The 18,787-nt window shown below is 41.1% G+C and overlaps 1 protein-coding gene across 1 annotated transcript in view; it reads right to left on the bottom strand.

The window, feature by feature from the left end:
- Positions 1-4,141: 4,141 nt before the first annotated feature.
- Positions 4,142-18,787, bottom strand: part of Cabcoco1 (ciliary associated calcium binding coiled-coil 1) — a 99,332-nt gene continuing 84,686 nt past the window's right edge. The window contains exons 6-8 of the mRNA XM_027395065.2: positions 9,536-9,658; positions 9,010-9,150; positions 4,142-4,216 (exon numbers count right to left, since the gene is read on the bottom strand). Coding sequence (XP_027250866.1) covers positions 4,142-4,216; positions 9,010-9,150; positions 9,536-9,658 — 339 coding nt within the window. The remainder of the gene's footprint in view (positions 4,217-9,009; positions 9,151-9,535; positions 9,659-18,787) is intronic.

Raw genomic sequence — 18,787 nt, 5'->3', positions numbered from 1 at the left:
ACACATATGCATGTTTTTGAAAAGTACATGCTCTAGAAAGAGCACTGGATTAAGAGTACCAGGGGTGAGACTGAAAACTGGTATAGTCATTTTCTCTGGTACCTGATCTTGTACATACCCCTTTCCCTCGGAGTTGTGTGGAGTTCCCAAAGTTTCTACTTGGCAATGCAGCAGAAAGGTTGCTTCTCTTGCACCTTGCTGCCTGGAAAAAATGTTCCTGAGCATGGAATTTGTTTGACTCCACCTCCTGCCCTTATCTCAGCTCTAAGATCATCTCTTCCCAGCCATCTTCAGAACATCACAGGTATCCTCGGAGTGTCCTAGGCTGAGAAGACTCATGTTTCTTTTCCGTTTCTGTCCTTCACCTATGTCATTGCTTATTGTTTGTTTGTTCACTTGTTTACCATCTGCCGTTGGATGATAACCATGCTTAGCTGCCTGCACTCAAGGACTTTACCAGTTTTATTCATCCCAATACCAAGAAACTACCCCAAATAAATTAGATTTTAAAAAAAGATATAGACATTAGGTTGACCACTGAGGACAATCAATTTCATGGAGTATTCTCTGAAGCTACAAATTAATATAAATGCAAAAGCTCATTTGAAACCCTGAGTGTAATGAACCAGACTTACCAATGGCTGCCCTTTCTTGGGAAGGGGAGAGGTCCTGAAAGCAAATTGGACTTTTAACATCTGATCCTTGTTTTCGCATTTGTAAATCCCAAGGAGATGAGGGTATTCGGCTCTAGACTGATTTTGCTCAGGAAATGTAAATCATCAGGTATTTTGGCTGCCATCAAGGAGATCTGACTGAGTTAAATTAATTAATTAAGGGAAAACCCTTGACTTTTATGTCAAGTGGAGGTTATCCTCCCGAGACTCTGGAAGACTGAGAAGAATCATGTTTATTCTCTAGAGGGGCAGAAGCACCATAGAATGCCAGCTGAGAAGGAGCAAACTTGGGGACTCCCAGGATGGCTGAAAGGTGCCAATCAAGTGGATGATGACAGGGCTTCCTATTGGAGATTTGGAAAAATGACTATACAGTGATTGTCAGGGGTGGCCACCCCTGCAAAGACCTGAAGTCATGGCAGCTAGGTTTGCTCATAACACAGTGAATCCGATCAATCTCTGAAGCACTACAGGGGTAGGGAGGAAATCCCTGATGGATGCTTCCTATCTTGTGTGGACAATCAGAGAATGCCTGAGCCTTATCTTGGGCATAAAAGGAATATTAATTTTAATTGTCTCTTCAATGGACTGCCTTCTCCACTTAGAGTTGAGAGACCTGATGACTTAAAGTCATTAAAAAAATTATCCCACCTCTCGAGATTGCTAAGCGGTATTATACAACCTCATAACATTAGGCGTCTTTTCCGAAGAGTATTTTTTCTCCATGGATCCAAGGAAGGCAGTCTTGGTACCAGAGGTTGATCTTTGTAGAAACATCAATCAAATGGTACTATATAAAACTTGCTAACAATTTTTCCTGCTTTATTTTAGGGTCTAAAAAAATGTGTTCAATGACCCTGTGAGAGCTCTGGCTCTGGCCAGTTATTCAGCCTTTGTATTGTATTGCAGGGGCTTTGCATCTGTGGATCTCTTTCTGCCTGGAGTGCATCTTCCTGCATCTTCCATTGAGTAACCGCTGGGTCTCTTGGGTGCCAGCCCCTCTGCAAGTGCTTGCATGGTACTCCTGCATGGGTAAACCTAACCCTACCTCCTCCCTGACTTCTCAGGCTAGAGAAGGATGCTTTGCTTAGTTTGCAAAAACTCCCTGAAACTTATTTTGCCATGGTGTTCAGTGTGATCAATAGTCAGGACAGAGACAAATTTTGTCTCTGGATGACAGCTATTGTCCAGTTACACAGGCCATGTTCTGCTGAATACACTCTTCAGGACTGGGTAGATGGAGCTGGGTTTATCATCTGGTTGTGAGTTTCCTACATGCTCAATGTTCTGGTGATGGAAGTAAGGATTCCAGTATCATACACAGACAAAAACAGTCAGCTTTCATTTTAGTTCATCATCATTATGAGACAGATGGAGACAAAGGTTGGGTATATCAGTTTTGACTACTCCAGGTTCAAAACCTGATTCTGCCAATTACTGGATATGCAATAATTGGAAAATTACTGTAAAAATTCTCTGCATTCCACCTTTATCCTTTGTAAATTATGTACAACTAGATTTAAGGTTGTGATCCACTTATTCTTTTTTTAAATATTTATTTTATGCTTATTTACATATGTGAGTATTTTGCCTGCTTCTATGTATGTGAATTGCCAGTGTGGTGAGGCCAGGAGAGGGTACTAGATCCACTGGAAATGAAATTGTTATAAGTTATGAGCCACCATATGAGTGCTAAGAACCAAATCTGCATGTCCTGCAGGAGCAGCAAGTTCTCTTAACTTCTGAGCCAACTCTCCAGCCCCTGAACCACTAATTCTTAATTGTGTAATTTCTTTAACTTAATCCATGATTTAAGCTTCTATAAAGTAAGGCTCACAATACCTACCTGTCTCTCATGGTTACAAGGAGAATTACATGTGTCTATCATTTCTCTCTATTTCTCTGTATTTATCTATATCTATCTCTCCTCTATATTATCTATCATCTATCTATCTATCTATCTATCTATCTATCTATCTATCTATCTATCTATCTATCTAATCTATCCATGTATATATGTATGTATCTATCTAATCTATCCATGTATATATGTATTATGTATGTATCTGTCTATCTATCTATCTATCTATCTATCTATCTATCTATCTATCTATCTATCTATCTATATTCCATTATTATTGTTTGGGCTTACATGCCCGAAATCTTTGCTGCCACTGCTGTCTCTTGAGAAAAGACAGCTAAGAGGATGCAGACTAGGAACCCTTCTGGTGGTATCCTACAGCCTTTCACATTTCCTGCAGTAAGAGGTTGCTGCGAGGGGGCATTGCCCGGCCTAGTGCATGAGAAGCAAGCATGCCCTTACCTTAAGAATTCCTCTGGAGTTGGAGGATGTAGCAATGCTGTCAGTTTCACCTCTGTTCCAGAAGAACAGAGAGAGTGAGGCCACCACCCATATCCAACCAAGTGCCACCCAGAATCACACACCTCAAAAATTCTTTAGGGATTCCTCTCCCTTCAGCAGTATTGTGTCCTCATTCTAGAATATTCCTCCTCCGCCTAAGTCTAGGAACATAGGAAAGGGCCTAGGTAGCGATTAATTAATCTTTCCAACCAGGGAAAAACTGTTGGTATGTAGCTATTTTCATCTTGAAATTGTATTTTCATCAGGGTATTTAAAGACTTGAGGGTTTTCTTTTTCCATTAGTACCCTCCTCCACCCATTATCCCTGTGCAGTACAATGGTTAATTTTAGGAACTCTGAGTTTGATTTGTATTTAAGAGTTTTACAATCTATATATAGGTTGGCCTTTAATAATCATTTATATATTGCTTCTTTTTTTATATAGGTCATGTGTTCTCCTGGGAAGGTAACAAGATTAGAAACAGCAAATACAGTGCAGAATAAATTAAAATGCTTCAAACTACATTATATAATTTCAGAAAATTGGTTTCACACCGAAACCTTTAAATAAGAAAACCAAATGAGTTAAATAAGAAAACAACAAACAAAACAAAACAAAAACAACAACAACCCTGCGGACCATGCTATCGTGGCTGTTGCTTAGCAAGTTTGCCCTTGTAGTAAAAAGTGGCCTCTCCTCACAGTGCTACAACAATGTGATAGGCATTCTAGTCCAAAATGGTAAAACTTATTTGTCTACCTTTTTTTTGTGTAATTTCAAAAGACTGTTTTCATTCTTCTCTAGAATAATAGTATTTATTAGTCAAAACGACATAGGGACATCCTAACAGTAATTATATTTTCATGCGTTAACTCTCCAAAGTCTTGCACACAAAGCAGTGCTGCAGCAGTTGGTGCTGCAAACTCAGAGGTGGGTGTGGCACAGGAGAGTCAGGACCGGGCATTGCTAAGCAGTGGGATGAAGAAAAGTGGGCTTCCCTTTCACGGCGGCATGGAGGTGATGCAACACTCCAGAGAATCTATTATTCTGGCCAGTTTTGTTTGTTCCTCTGAAGTCCGGCATCACTTTGCTCGTCCTGAGTCCTCAGGCCTTTTTCAATTTCTCTATTCGTGTATTAAAGGCCTCTTCCTGTGCTTGCAGCTTTTCGTTTATCTCCTTCTGTGGAGACAATCATTAAAAAAAAAAAAAAGTGGTTATGATGGAGCTATCTTTGGCTGCACATTGTCTTTGTGGTTTCTACATACTGTAGGGCCTAAAGACAGACATTATCCTTCACACACCTTCCTGTTTTGCAGACAGAGCTGTGTTCCAGCCTGTGGTGATGCGATAACACTTTATCATATTTCTTTACACATTCCCAATGTATAGCATGTCTACCATGGACAGGATGTGGTGTTTGGACAGCCATTTTCCTCACAGCCTCATGTTGGAAGATAGGATAACTGACCTGCATTTCCAGACAGATTTGCCAATAAGGGCTGAATCAGAATAACTGCTTTAGGCTCAGTGTTGGTGCAGTGCTGTGGGCCCCTCCACCCTTCATTTTGGCCTTCCCTCTAATGTTTTCCAAGTGGGATTCCTGGAAGCTCCAGTGTGTGAAATAATAACACGAGTAATCTCGTAATTAGGACAGCTCTCATAATTAAGAGTATTCATCATGCATTACAATTCTTGCGTGCATGCCACTTTGTAATATATTTTTGGTACAGAAACAAAAAGAAAAAAACTCATAAGCAATTGGTGACAGGTTTTAGCGACCACGGCAGCTGTGATGGTGGTGAGTCTCTGTCAGTGACATTCTGCACTACCTGCGTGATTTCAGAAACACACCTCATTGGATTTGCACATCTCAATCCTAGGAGCTCAAGAAATGCCCCCCTTCCATCAAGATGAATAATACAGCTGTATTCAGGGACAATGGCAGTAGGGAGCCAGGTGGTTACTATTTGCATGATCTGAGGAAATCTACATGTGTATGGAGAATACTTTATATTCCTGTGTGTTAATGAGTCAAAGTCTAGAATATTTAAGTATATAACATAATTTGAAATCTTCATGGTAACTATATTTCTGATAAACTTTTATTATTTAAGTAGAGAAAAGCATTACTGTTTCATGACCAGATACGATTAAAATATTTTTATGTATTTATGTAATTTTTAAGAAGGTACATGTAATGGGTGATTTTGCAATGTTTTCCCCTGATTACTATTTTAATGAGATTTGGGTTTTGCTATCATAGAAAGAGTTGATATTTCTGTCAGGTCACATTGGTGTCAACAATTCTAGACTCATGATTTGTGTGCGTATAGAATGGGGCAGGGCTTTTAAGGTGTTTTTTGTTTTGTTTTGTTTTGTTTTTCTAAGATCCACTTTTGACTTCTGATGTCTTCATATTTTTCTTTGGTACTGGTGAGTGGATGAGGCAAGGGAAGGGATGGAATGGCCCTTTACAAAGATGTTCGCATGCAGGAATTTAGCAGAGCTAAAAGGAACATGGTTTATATACTATCAACTAATCTATGGTCTAGTTAGACTATCTCACTTTGGACAAGTCACTTAACCACTATGACTAGTTTTTAAATGGGAAATGAAGTATCGAATAGGGATTAGTTACCATTGCACTTCAGCTTTGCATTCAAAATCCCAACTCCTGATTTCACAATATACATCACTAATGGAATAGTTCACTAATATATTGTTGTGAAATATTCAAAATTGTTGCACTTTATGAATTAACATACATTTATGGCACATTGCACCATCTAGGTGTTGAAATGGTCTGAAGAAATAATTTGGACACAGGTAATGGATTGGGAGGACTTGCTTTAGCCAGATGGTGGGCTTCTCTTCTCACTAATGCCTCTGTGTCCAACCATCACCTCTTGTTTTCCAGAAAAGACTAGCTGGGCTGTCATCTACCATTTCCTCTCTGGCTCCCCAGATCCTAGTGTTTCCACAAGGATCTGGGAGCTCTCCTTGTATTTCCCTGAGACGGAGTTTATTTCAATGCAGGCTTTGGAGAGAGAAGCTTCATGAAGGTAGCATGTGCCTAAAGAGGGTACAGTACTGGCAGGAGAGACAACTTCCAGATCATCAGACTTTGGCTCTTTAGTTTAGGTACAACCAACCCGCCTGCGGAGCCTGGAAGGAAAAAAGGACTTCTTGTCTACTCACTGGCCCTGTTGGTTTGCTGTCAACCTTGTTATGCCTCAGAATCCTGCTGAGTAGACATGCTGCCTTCAGCTTGGGTCTGGGTCTAATTCTATTTCCATTAGGAAATATTCTGAGGCCCCTGTACTGTGTTCAGTAGCTTTCACTAACCACTACCTCGGATGACTTTCCTCACTCAGACAATTCAAAGTTGACCTAAGGCATCGTAAATGGCAGGATGTCAAATTCTCTTCACCTTTTCTAAGACTATTTTATTCCTTTGCTGCATCAAGGCCAACAGCCAACATTTAATGCAAGAGTCCATCCAGCATTATCATCCCCATTTCTCTGGAATATTATTCCTTAAATATATTAAAGTTTGTTCCATTGGGTGTTATTTTTATTATGCAACTCAGGGCAGAACTAATTTCATTTCGAATGTATCTTTCAAATGAAAATATCTCAGCCTTATTGGCTTAAAACGTTTGGTCTATTTTCTGTAATTTGCATTGACATCTGAGGGCCAAGAACTTCATTCTTAATAAATCTCTAGAGCTGCAAAGTGAATCATGGAAAAATAAGTAGATGAACACAAAAAGTTAGCAGTTTATACTCCATTTCAGGAGGTTCTGTATTAGGGAAGTTGATATCGGCTTGGAATTACAATAGAGAAATAGCTTCTAGACAATGGACTGAAATATAAACTCTCTATTGACTTTTTTTTTTCAAAAATTGCAATAACAGTGTGGCTGTTAAATAAAGAGGGAAAAAAATACTACGGAGCGATCACGAACACTGAAAGCCAAATACACTGAGTGAGTGCATGTATTCATGCTTGGCACAGCAGGTGCATGTATCCAGTGCCCAGTGGCCCACAGTTTTGAAAAGGGGTGTGGCAGTTTTTTCCCAACTAGGATCATTTAGAAGTGGAAAGTAGCTTAGCCTGTCTGACACCAAAGGAAAAACTGAAGCAAGGCTCGGGGCAATGGCCCAATTTGGAATTTGTTCAAGAGGAAGGTAGACACCAGGGAGGCACAGAGCCACAGGTGTATTAACAGTCAAAGTAGCCTGGTCCTGGTGTGAGAAGTGCGGCTGCCTTGGATGGCGCCCGAGTTGCAGGCAGGACCAGGCTCATAGCACCTGCTGAGTCTGCTGAGTCTGCAAACTTTAGACTAAAGGCAATCTGTCTGGGTCCCAGTTGTCTCCAGAAGCGCCCTCTTCGCTTGCATGGAGGTTAGTAGGATTGCAGGGAGAAAGCACAGAGAGGGTGGTTTGCTCTCTTAAGACACTGGAGAAAGTTGCATCATCTTGCCATTTTGTTGAAAAAAGCTGCGGCCTTCTGGTCCACGCTGATTAGATCCACCCAGGACAGAGACACTCCCAGTACCCACAGGGCCCCGGGGTCCCTCCCCCCGCCTCCCGCCCTGTCCCTGTTCTCCCTGTGAGCCATTGCACTGAGGTATACAAGCTATTGAACTTCCAGATGGCTTCATGTTAATGGGAAGATAGCATGCCCGTATACCAATCCTATTCTTTCTGTCAAAGACGAGAGAGAGGTGCCAATGTTGCAGAGTCTAGAAGAAAATTGTCAGCGAACAGTTAAAAAAGCGTGCAGCTCCCTTCATGGAACATGGCCTTGGTAAAGATGTTTTCAATTGTGGGTCCTGCGAACAATTCTCTTGCTTGTCTAGTAATTCCTCAGCAATAATTTCAGAGCTGTGGGATTGCAAAGGAGCCCTGGGCCATGATTATACATAAACTATATTTAGAGGAAATGTTATCAAATCTAAAAAGGAGGTATGTTCTGAACTCAACTTAATTCAGCTGCACTCTGCCCTTCTACACAGTAACCAGTTATTACATTCACAGGGCTGTTAACAATAGCCCTTTGTGTAAAACGTGTTCTTCCACTATTTCTGGTAAACACTAAACACCCCTTATTAAGCTGGGGACTTTGGCTGATCCTGGTGGCACCGGATCATTAAATGTGCGTGTAAATATTGCAATAACATTTGATGATTAAGCCAGCAACAAGGTATGCTTAGGACAGCCTAAGCTGTTACTCTTCCCAAATTAGTTATTAATACGGTGTGCTTTTTATATACGGTCCCAAGTTCAGAAAACAAATAAATCTTCCCCTCAGATGCAAAAGCGTGGTGATTTATGGTCATTTCTCAAAACACACAATTCACTTTATTTAAGCACTCAGCTTAGAAAATCACGCAGATTCCTGTAAGTCTTTATGTGGAGGTCGTAGGAGTTATTTGTTTCTTGGACGGAATGGGGAAGTATTAAACACAAAGTAACCCGGTGAAAGATGACAGGCAGTGGCCCGGAGGCGGAGTCTGCTGCCCATTCGTAGGGCGCCCATGGCGCAAATGGCTTAGCAATTAGTGATATGTCAAGACAGAAAGTGCTTGAGAAGTATTTCAAACCTGAAACCGGATGAGGTGACTTAGCTAAACTTGAGGGTTTTGATGGGCAGCGTTCCCTCTTCAGAAGCCTGGGTCACTTACTCTTGCATAAGGCCCTGTTTATTTTTTGGGGTGGTGGTGGCATTTCAGTGTCAAAAGATTTTGCAACCTGGTAACAGCACACAGGTGCTGCTGGCAAATCTGTTTGGTGATCTTACTGAATTCAGGAGACCCAGCTGAGGATTATGTAGCCTTATCAGATAAAGTGTGCAAACCCTGAGTTTGGCTCTTGCTTGACCAGAGCAGGCAGTGTTTACAGTGTTTACAGCTGGCGCTCGCTGATTCACCAAGCGTATTGGGGAGTGCGCTGCCCATTCTCAGTACCTGAATGTTCAATAAAACCTCATCTGTCACTCGAGCCAGTGCTGATTTGACATCATCGATGGTGAAGCCAGCTAAAGAATCCGCCTCTGCCGCTTCACTCTCTGGCTGGAGATCCTGCGGGCTTTGCTCTTGATCCAGCACCTAAGACGTTGGAAATAAACAGACATTGACAGCAAACAGCATCCAAACGAGCATGTGAGCGCTCAGGGATTTATAGGCTACCTCACACTTCTACTCTGTATGGCACCGCCGCCCTACCCTGAGCAGTGGTGAACTGGAAGGAGACTTTGATTTTATGTTACCTCAAGGGACTTGGGGGACTGTGAAGGTGGAGCCTGGGTAGGATGGTGGGAGGAGATAAAAACTCTTGGCCACCATTAGCTAGCCTGTGTGTGAGTCAAATCTGAAGAGACTATTTTTATTGGCTAGGAAATAGTCAGAGGCAAAGGCGCTGGGAGAACATGTACTTTCTACCTTGTGCAGGTATAATGCTTAGCAGGGTGAGGAAAGGCAAACTCAAGCCTACCTTCCCTTCGCTCTCTGGGGTTGGCAACCGATCTATGAAAGCTGAATAGATGTCCAAAGAGATTCCTTCCTCCAGTGGGGCTGGGAAAGGGTGGTCTGCAGACTTGCACACTTCTACGGTTTGCTGGAAAAGAAGAACTTTGGTTGAGTGGCACCGTCTCAGCCAGTTCCCTCACAGGTCTGGCGTATTTCTAAATCTGATATTTAGGTACCATTCGCTGCAACTCTCTGATACCACTGCCTGGTGATTTCCAAGGGCCATATCTCACTCACAGCGTTTTCGCCTTACCTTTATTCTGTGGTTGAGGGTTCATTCATTTGCACTGATCTCTGCATCAAGCCCTGCCTCTCACTCCTGTTTATAAGCTCTTTGTAGGGAGAGAGCCAAGCTTCAGACCCCTTGTGCCATCTGCCTCCTCCATTTCTGGCACAGGGTTCGGTGCTTCCTACACCCAGCAGCAGCCTGGTGCTGACTGACATGACTTAGCAGGATCTCCATGCTCTTGCGGTACAAGCAAAGTGGCTATCAACAACCCATGGGGTTGGCCTTGCTGAGGACCTGAGTTTGATGCCCAGGACCCACATTAAAAAACTAAATAAAAAAGGCAAGTGCGGCAGTGTGTGCTTATAATCCCAGCGCTGGGAGAACAGAGGCAGGAGGGTCCCTGAGGATCATTGGGAAGCTCCCTTGGGTGGACAGTGCAACATGCAAAGTTGATTCGTGGTTTCCACATGCAGGTGGCTACACGTGTGTGTACACATAGCACACACACACACACACACACACACACACACACACACACACACACACAGCATGCAGACACATTCAAAGAATATAGCAGTGGACACAATAGAATCTTTGAAGTATAATGTGTGTATAAAACCAGAGCCCAGTGAGTCATCAGAGGGACTCACTGAGAACTCATAGCAAAGCAAGATTTCACTGTGAGCTGCCGACACAGCTTTACCTAGAGGATGTAGATGCAGTGGAGGAAGACCATCCACAATGACAGTGAAAGGAGAGCCATGGATGTCAGTGTTGGCTGTGTCCATCTGGCCACCACCAGGTAGGGTGAAAGAGGAGCTGAGAGCACTAACAGTATTAAACTCTGAATCATTCATTTAGGTCCTCTTGTTCTAATTCCGTGTTTAACAAGCAATGTTTTTTGACCATAATTTAATTTCCCATCTCAGTTGATCTGTAGAGACATGCCTACTTGAGTGTTCCGGCTTGTGTGTCTTTTACATACCTCACTATAAATCAATAACTTGTTCCAATTTACATAGCAAACTTTCATGGGCTTGTTAGTGGAGCCCTGAGATGAGGTCACTCGCTGGTGTGCTGACGGAGTTGGACCTGAGTATACAAATTTGGAGACAGAACTATGGAATGGCTTACTTCACCCCCCCATTACCATCTATGGATGCTTGTGGGAAAGAAAAATAACAAAAGCCATTTTTTAAGTTCTCTGTGTTACATCCCATCGTTTCAATATTACTGTTCTTCCTTTATAGGCATTGGATAGTGCTGGAGGTGTATTTGTTCTCTGGTTTTACCAGCATGTATGTATGTATGTATGTATGTATTTGAACTGAAATTTATATTATTAATTTTTTGTGAGTGTATAGGAAATTGCTGCTTAGTTGTAGAGATAGGGTAGCAAGGATATACGACAATGGAGAGGTGAAATGATTGGTCTAAGATCCAATAATTACTTAGTGACAGTCTTAGGGTTAAAGCCTGGGGTAGTGACTTTTCTGTTGCATGACATCATTCCCGCTGTTTATCTTGAGTAGATTAAGTGTTCATCAGAATATTGAGGAGACCTCAGGACAGTGGGGCTTTCTTCTCATCACCTTCATAAACTGTTGCTTTTTTCCAGTTGAGGGGCAAAGGCACCCCATCCTCTCAGTATTATTTGCCAGCACCTGTCTCCCCCCCAGCCCCCAACTCCCGAGCCATCATGCCTGGCTTGCAAACTCCCAAATCTCTATTGCTCTTCTTTTTCCCAGGCAAGAAAGAGGCTAGCCACACTTCAGTGTCCTCTGAAAACCTTACAGATAAAATGAAGAAGCTGCCTGGGGGAACCAGAGATGGGGGAAGAAAATGGGGTGTTAGCTTGGAGGTATGGACTTCAATATATGGCCAGAAACAGTCTATGTAGTACAGGGTGTGTTTGGGGTGATGGTGACAAGGGAGAGACTAAAAAGAAGAATTGGATTGACTGGATTGGCTGCAGGCATTGAGCATGTGCTGATGGGCGTGGGAAAATGTTTTTCTTTTTAATGAAGTAGAATGTTGTCTTGTTTACTGTGACCCATATTGCTGCTGTGCTCCGGGCACATAGGCTGGGGCCTCTGCCTGTTTGTCCTCATCTACTGACGTCCTTGCCAGAGGACCTCTCTGTTTGGTGAGGCAGAGCCCGTGATCTGCCCTAGTCCTCCACAGATTCTAGACCTAACGGCAAACAGATGTTTGTGTTCAAGTCTTATGTTTTCTTCCTCACACCTCTGTGGTATGGATTGATTGATTGACTTCCTTTTAAAGGGTATGTATGTATGTGTGTATGTATGTATGCATGCATGTGTGTATGTATGTATGTGTGAATGTATTTATGCATTAGGGTATCTTGGATGTCAGAAGAATGCATCAGATACCCATAGAGCTGTAGTTACAGGGAGTTTTTTTCCCCCAACTTTTTTTATTTGAATTAGAAACAGGATTGTTTTACATGACAATCCCAGTTCCCTTCTCCCACCCATCCTCCCTTACCCCCACCCCATCTAAAACCTTATCTGTCACATATCTTTTCTGCTCCCCCTGGATGGTGAGGCATTCCGTAGGGTATCATCAGAGTCTTTCTTATCCTTTGGGATAGGGCCTAGACCCACCCCCGTGTGTCTTGGCTCAGGGAGTATTCCTCTATGTGGAATGGGCTCCCAAAGTCCACACCTATGCTAGGGATAAGTACTGAACTCCTACAGGAGGTCCCATAGATTTCTGAGGTTTCCTCACAGAAACCCATGTTCCTGGGGTCTGGATCGGTCCCATGCTGGTATTCCAGCTATCAGACTGGGGAGCAAGAGTTCCCGGATGTTCAGGTCAGCTGTTTCTGTGGGTTTCACCAGCAGGTACAGGGAGTTTTGAGGTACCTAACATGAGTGCTTGGAACTGAACTCAGGTCATGTAGAACCTTAACCACTTAGTCTTGCCACCTCCCTCCCTCCCTCCCCCTCCCTCCCTCCCTCCCTCCCTCCCCTCCTCCCTCCCTCCCTCCCTTCCTCCCTCCTTCCCTCCCTCTCTGTCTCCCTCTCTTTCTTTCTTTCTTTCTTCCTTGTCTTTGCTCTGTCTCTATATATGTGTATGCATGTGAGAGTGTATATATGTGTCTACATATATGAGTTGTGCATTTAATGTAATGTGTGTGTAAATGTGTAACTGTGTGTCTGTGTTTATATGCATATGAGTGTATGTATGTGAATTTATGTGTGTACATATGTATGTACATATATGTGTGTATGGATATATGGTGTGCATGCCTGTATGAATGCATGTGTGTATGAGTCAATGCTTGTGAATGTATTTCATGTGTGTGTATATGTATATGTGTGTTAATGAATGTGTAAATATGCACATGTATGCACATGCATGCACACATGTGCTCTAACACACATATGAAAACTTGGTTCTCTCTGGCTCCATACTTCCTTTCTTTGGTAGACTGAAGCATTTATTCCCAGAAGCTGAAATTATGGCTGACAGTTGAGGTTTTTCTGTCTCTTGATTTTTTTTTTTAATGTGTGTCGTTCATATAACTATTAAATTGATGCAATTCATTCTCAGGAGTGGGGGTGAGAATCTCATTTCTTTGCATGCTCTGCATACTGTTAATGAACCGAACCACAGATGTTTCTCTCTTTCACCAAGAATTAAATTTAGCTGTGTTAGGCAGTAGACGAAGGTGCAGTTTTAAGTACAGAGTTTGAAGTAAACAAAAAGCTCCCGAGTATCACTGTGAGTTTTCCTCTATGGAAAGTGATCGCCTTCCTCAAAAAAAAAAAAAAAAAAGTCCAAGGGAAATTAGAATCGATAATTGTGGTGAGCACGCAGAGGCAGAGGCAGTATACATGCTTAAATGAAACCGTCTGATGCAATGCTTTCTTTAAAAAATACAATTAGGCCTTTGTATTTTTTTTTTAACAAAACCTCATGTTTTACAACATCACTGGCTCTGTAATAAAATCTATTTAAAACAGAGAGACATGGTCAGCTTTATTGAGTTAGATTTTCTGAGAGAACATTATAATTTCCTCAAGTCTACGAATAGTTGAAGCAAATTAAATAAAGCCAGTTTTCTAACTATTTTTATACATTCCTGTAGGAGGGCAATTGTCTCACATTTTCTCCCCTCAAAAGTCTAATATGTTACCTTTTAAATCTGGAAAAAATAAAAACAGAAAAATGATAAAGTAAGTATATTTAAAAAATAAAACAACAACACTCCCCCCCAAAAAAACCTATTTGGTCTGGATTTAGCCACTTCCTACCTCTCACCCCCCTTTCCGCAGAAGACTAGTACCCATGACATTCAGACCAAGAACCAAAGGGAAATGCTTAGTGTAACTTGCCTCAGGCCTAAGGCTGAGCTTAAAAGGTAGGACTTTCTGATATATACACACAGCCATTTGGCCAAATGACTGGTTTTGCTTGACTTTCAAATACCCATAAGTATTACTTTGGATGTAAAGCAATCAATGTGTTTCTCTTGCTGTTTCTGAATGCTTGCACACAAACGGATATAATAAAAAAACGGCCACGTTGCTCCACGTGAATGCCACTTATGCTTTTCTTTTTTTTCCGATTATGAACAGGCCATTGGAACCAAGGTGAGTACATTAAAAGCTCTAATAAAGAAGAGAAGAGAGTTCTAAACAGAATAATGGACTGTAAAGTGAACGTGCAATAAATAACGTCCACAGATGTGGTCACTTGAAAATTAGTTTTGCATAACTTACTTTCTGCATTTCCCCCAGATGTTATCTGTTACATGGAAATTACCTGAAGCTGGCTATATTGTTCTCTGTGTGCACATTGCACTTGTGTTATTTAAGGTAGTTTGTAATCCATGCTTTACTTGACTTGTGTTACGGTATTTAAAGAATAGCAAAGGACTGGCTTTTTGGCATAATTCAATACTCATCAGTACAAAACTCCACCATCAAATATTGTGTGTGTGTGTGTGTGTGTGTGTGTGTGTGTGTGTGTGTGTGTGTGTTTTAAATGTAAGCCCTTTACTTTCGAGCCAAATGAAATCACTAGAAATCTTTTGAAATGTGTGTTTTCAATATGAATTGGATATCTACCATGGGAATAAATGCTAGGAATTTTGACCTCTTCTGGAGGGTCAGTTTGGCTCTGAAAATATGCTTATAGGAAATCAGACTCCCTCTCCAGATCTTTGTGCATCTGAGGAGTTATGTGAGGATGTCACATGGTACATGCTGTGGTACTTCACTCTTTCTTCTAGACTTTCTGAACTAAGGTTTCCAAAAGTATTGACCCTCCACCCACCACTCCTCTTTAGTAATGAATCTTTGGAGAATGGGTAAACCGCAAATGGTTTGTGGGTTTATGTTTGTACCGTTAAAAAAATCCTTAAGGTGGTACATTTGCAGTTATTACAATCCCTTGTTAGATGATCCGTGACGTTGAAGAATCTACCGAGGCTACAACTTTCCACTGTTTTGAGTGGTCGAAAGCAAGAAAAAAAAATCTATTCAGTTCTGCTGTGAGCCAAAGGCAGAGAGGAGGCTTGCTTTGAAGAGACATTTGTTTGGAATTGTTGGAGGATGACTTCATATGTAAATCAGAACTTACTAAAATATGTCAAAGTTTCAAAAAGCGAACTTGATCGCCAACTTTCCCCACCATGAACTGAAGGGGAAAGGCACAAAACAATTCTTGTAAAGTTTTAACTGTCCCACCCCCCTCAACCCCCCAGGAAAGGCATGACTCATTTGCAAGTCTAATGAAGAAGTGCTGTCCGCTTCTGGAAAAAAATTAACAACAACAACAAATGGTGCCCTGTTGCCCACAATATACTGCATGTAAAGTAGGAGAATATGAATGGCACCTGCCAGGTCACAAGGAAGCCATAAACTTAAAATGAAAAGAGGAAATTCAAAGGCTGAGATGATCAGAGAGACTACTCAATCCACTTCTAGAGTCCTGTTCTTTTTGTGTTCCGGGGGTTACAAACTTATTGCTATACCCATTGTTACATGTATCCATTATGTTAGAAGTGCCCTTCTCTTCCTCCTCCTCCTCCTCCTCCTCCTCCTCCTCCTCCTCCTTCTCTCCTCCTCCTCCTCCTCTTCTTCCTCCTCCTCCTCCTCTTCCTCCTCCTCTTCTTGCTTAGGGTTTTTGACTTGGAGATGATTTTGCAGAAGCAGAGCACTAATTTTTCTCTCCGATGCTTAATATGCAGTATTTACATTTTGAAAAGGTTCAAAACGTTGCCAGGCTCCTGCAGGCTATGAATTGACATCTAATAACGAGTGCTATTTTTACCCACTGCACACTGGTAGTTTGAACATTTATAACTTAACAGAGCTTTGGGACCGGCAGATCCACACACATGCTAATCACCTAAACAGGGACCGGTAACACAGCACAAGTCCGGGCAGGAAATGAAGACGCCCCGCTCCAGCTGAAGCTGCAGGGAAGAATTTAAATTGGCAAGCCCCAGAAAACCAATTTGCAGTCTGGCTAGGGTACACCAGTTAACACCTTGGGCCCATTTTTATGAATGTATCTTGACTTGATCTTGTTTAACCTAGGTTTAAAAAAAATAAAAAATATGTGTGTATTAATTTGATTGTTAAATAAACTGATTCTATATATATAAACTGATTCTATAGATTATATATTATATAAACTGATTTTTACACACACACACACACACACACACATATATATATATATATATATATATATATTAAGTTGATGATTAAATAAACTGATTCTAGAGTCTTTCAGAGATGTTTGGGATTTGAAAGTATTCTTCTGTCTGGAGCCAGTGATACCATTTTCTAGAACCAGGGTGTGCCTCTCATCATGACAGCAGATAGCCAGACTCTTGCTAATGAATGAGAAAAGGCCTACCTTTTCTAGTGTAAATGCAATTCAGAAGCAAGAGATGTTTTGGTCTGGCTCCAGTACAAACATTTCCTAAGGGGTAGAACTGTTCTTCAGATGCCCAGATACTTTCTGAGGACGCAATAATCTGGAAGATGGAGAGAGCTGAATTATAGACTCTGGGCTTGGCTCTGTTCCTAATTGTGTGATGTGAAGAAAATCCCTAGGCCTTGGTTTATTTATCTATAAAACAAGGGTAATGATAATTGCTACCTGGCTACTGCATTGAATTGTTTCAAGCACAAATTAGATAATACGGATAAAGATGCTGGGTGCTCTTCAAAGGGGGAGGTATTATTAAACCTTGTTATTATTTATAATGACTGTTATTATTCAAAGGATTGTCTTTCTGATGGGGTCACTGGAAGACAGACTACAGCAGCCTTATTTGATGACTTGGGTCCATGCTATCTATATTTGTTAATGTCTCATAGGCAACCTGGCGAACTCGGTAGGATGTGCTACCACAGTGCTTCCCTTCAGTGACAGTCTCTCAAATATCAAACACATCTACTGCCACCTCACTGGATGAGTCCCCTGGACCCAAGAACATTCTCTTTGGTATTATTAAGCTTTTCACAGTGTCACATTATCAGGACATAAGCAAATCATTCTCTTAGTAGATAAAGGGGATTAGACTCTCTCCCTTGCCTAATTTATCAGTCTATCTTTTGTTTTTCTGTGTCAAATATGGCCTGTGGTGGCCTAGATCTCAGTTGGTCCCTCTAACACATTTTTTTTTTTAAATCAAAAGTAAAGAAGTAGGGTTTTACAAAGCGGGCTTGTGAGGTCTTTCTTGTGAAAATGAAGTTATCAGTGATCTTGAAAGTATGAAATTCGGCTTTGAGCTTTTGATTCTTAGACTGACTATCTGGCAACTTCCTCAGGGGGAGAGTCGAAAACAAGGTTATAAATAGCTGGGGGAACACCGAATGATTTTTCAGAATATTTTTTAGACCACCTGCTGTATGGGTGTTTACCAAACCGGGTTATACTTTATAACAACAGGGACCCGTAGACACTATGAATTATTTAATAAACACTGTAGTCATCCATGCATTTTTGTTGACTTTCATTTAGGGTGCTATATTATTTCTGAGTGTTTTAGTACTAGAAAAGTATGTCAGTCTCTTCTTTAAGAATTTGAAATGAAACAGCACTGTCAGTTGGTGGATCAGAAAGATGAGTTAGGCAATTGTCTTAGTATAAAAGCTGCCTTGAATTGTTAGTTAGAAATGTAAAATCTGGACTTTTACACTCTTTTCTTTTGCATTTTCATTGCCCCTGCTGAGGGCTTATATACAGATGAAGCTATTTCATGGTTTTCAAGTTTTAGAATATTCTTTCCTTTCTTGAACAGATAAATACCTGTAATTTGTAGAAATTATTGCAGACAATAAATTATAGTGGTTAGAAGAGAAACTACAATGGGAAAATACTAAATCTTTTTGATTCTAGTCTTTTTTGGGGGAGGTTGGGGGTGCTTTCTGTTATTTTGACAGTTTAAAATCCCCGAGCAAGAGGAGGCTGTGTCTATTCAGATGAAGCGTTCACATAATTCATTTAACTTCAAAGCATTCTAATTGAACTCCAGTCCTAGAGTCATCAGGAAAATTGGGAAGGTGTGTGTGTGTGTGTGGGAACCCCAAAACAAAAACAACTTCTTAAAACCACAGTGAAATGAATTTCATTTAGAAATATAAGGTTTGGGAGGCTAAACGTTTAGGATATTTGTAAAGTGCTATGAAACTTTTAGAGAATGGATGTTATTGTTCCTGACTACGAAGACCCGGCATATCTATTTTAAGTAATCTGACATTAAAAAATGCGCTGACAAATATAGATTTGAAAAACAACACGGGAAGTTGTAAATCAGCCGGTAACTCTTCGCATCAAGGAAACAAGAGACCACGGAAAATGTAGCCATTTGCTTTAATCAACCTCAGCCTTCATTTTTAACTAAAACTTTTCAGAAGGCATGATGTTTACATTTTGGATTATTGTTTTTATTTTTTTTCACAGATTGAGCATGTTTCCCTCTTCTCTGATAGGCTC

This window comes from Cricetulus griseus (assembly GCF_003668045.3).
Source record: "Cricetulus griseus strain 17A/GY chromosome 1 unlocalized genomic scaffold, alternate assembly CriGri-PICRH-1.0 chr1_0, whole genome shotgun sequence".
Lineage (NCBI taxonomy): Eukaryota > Metazoa > Chordata > Mammalia > Rodentia > Cricetidae > Cricetulus > Cricetulus griseus.
This window is presented reverse-complemented; position numbering and strand designations above follow the sequence as displayed.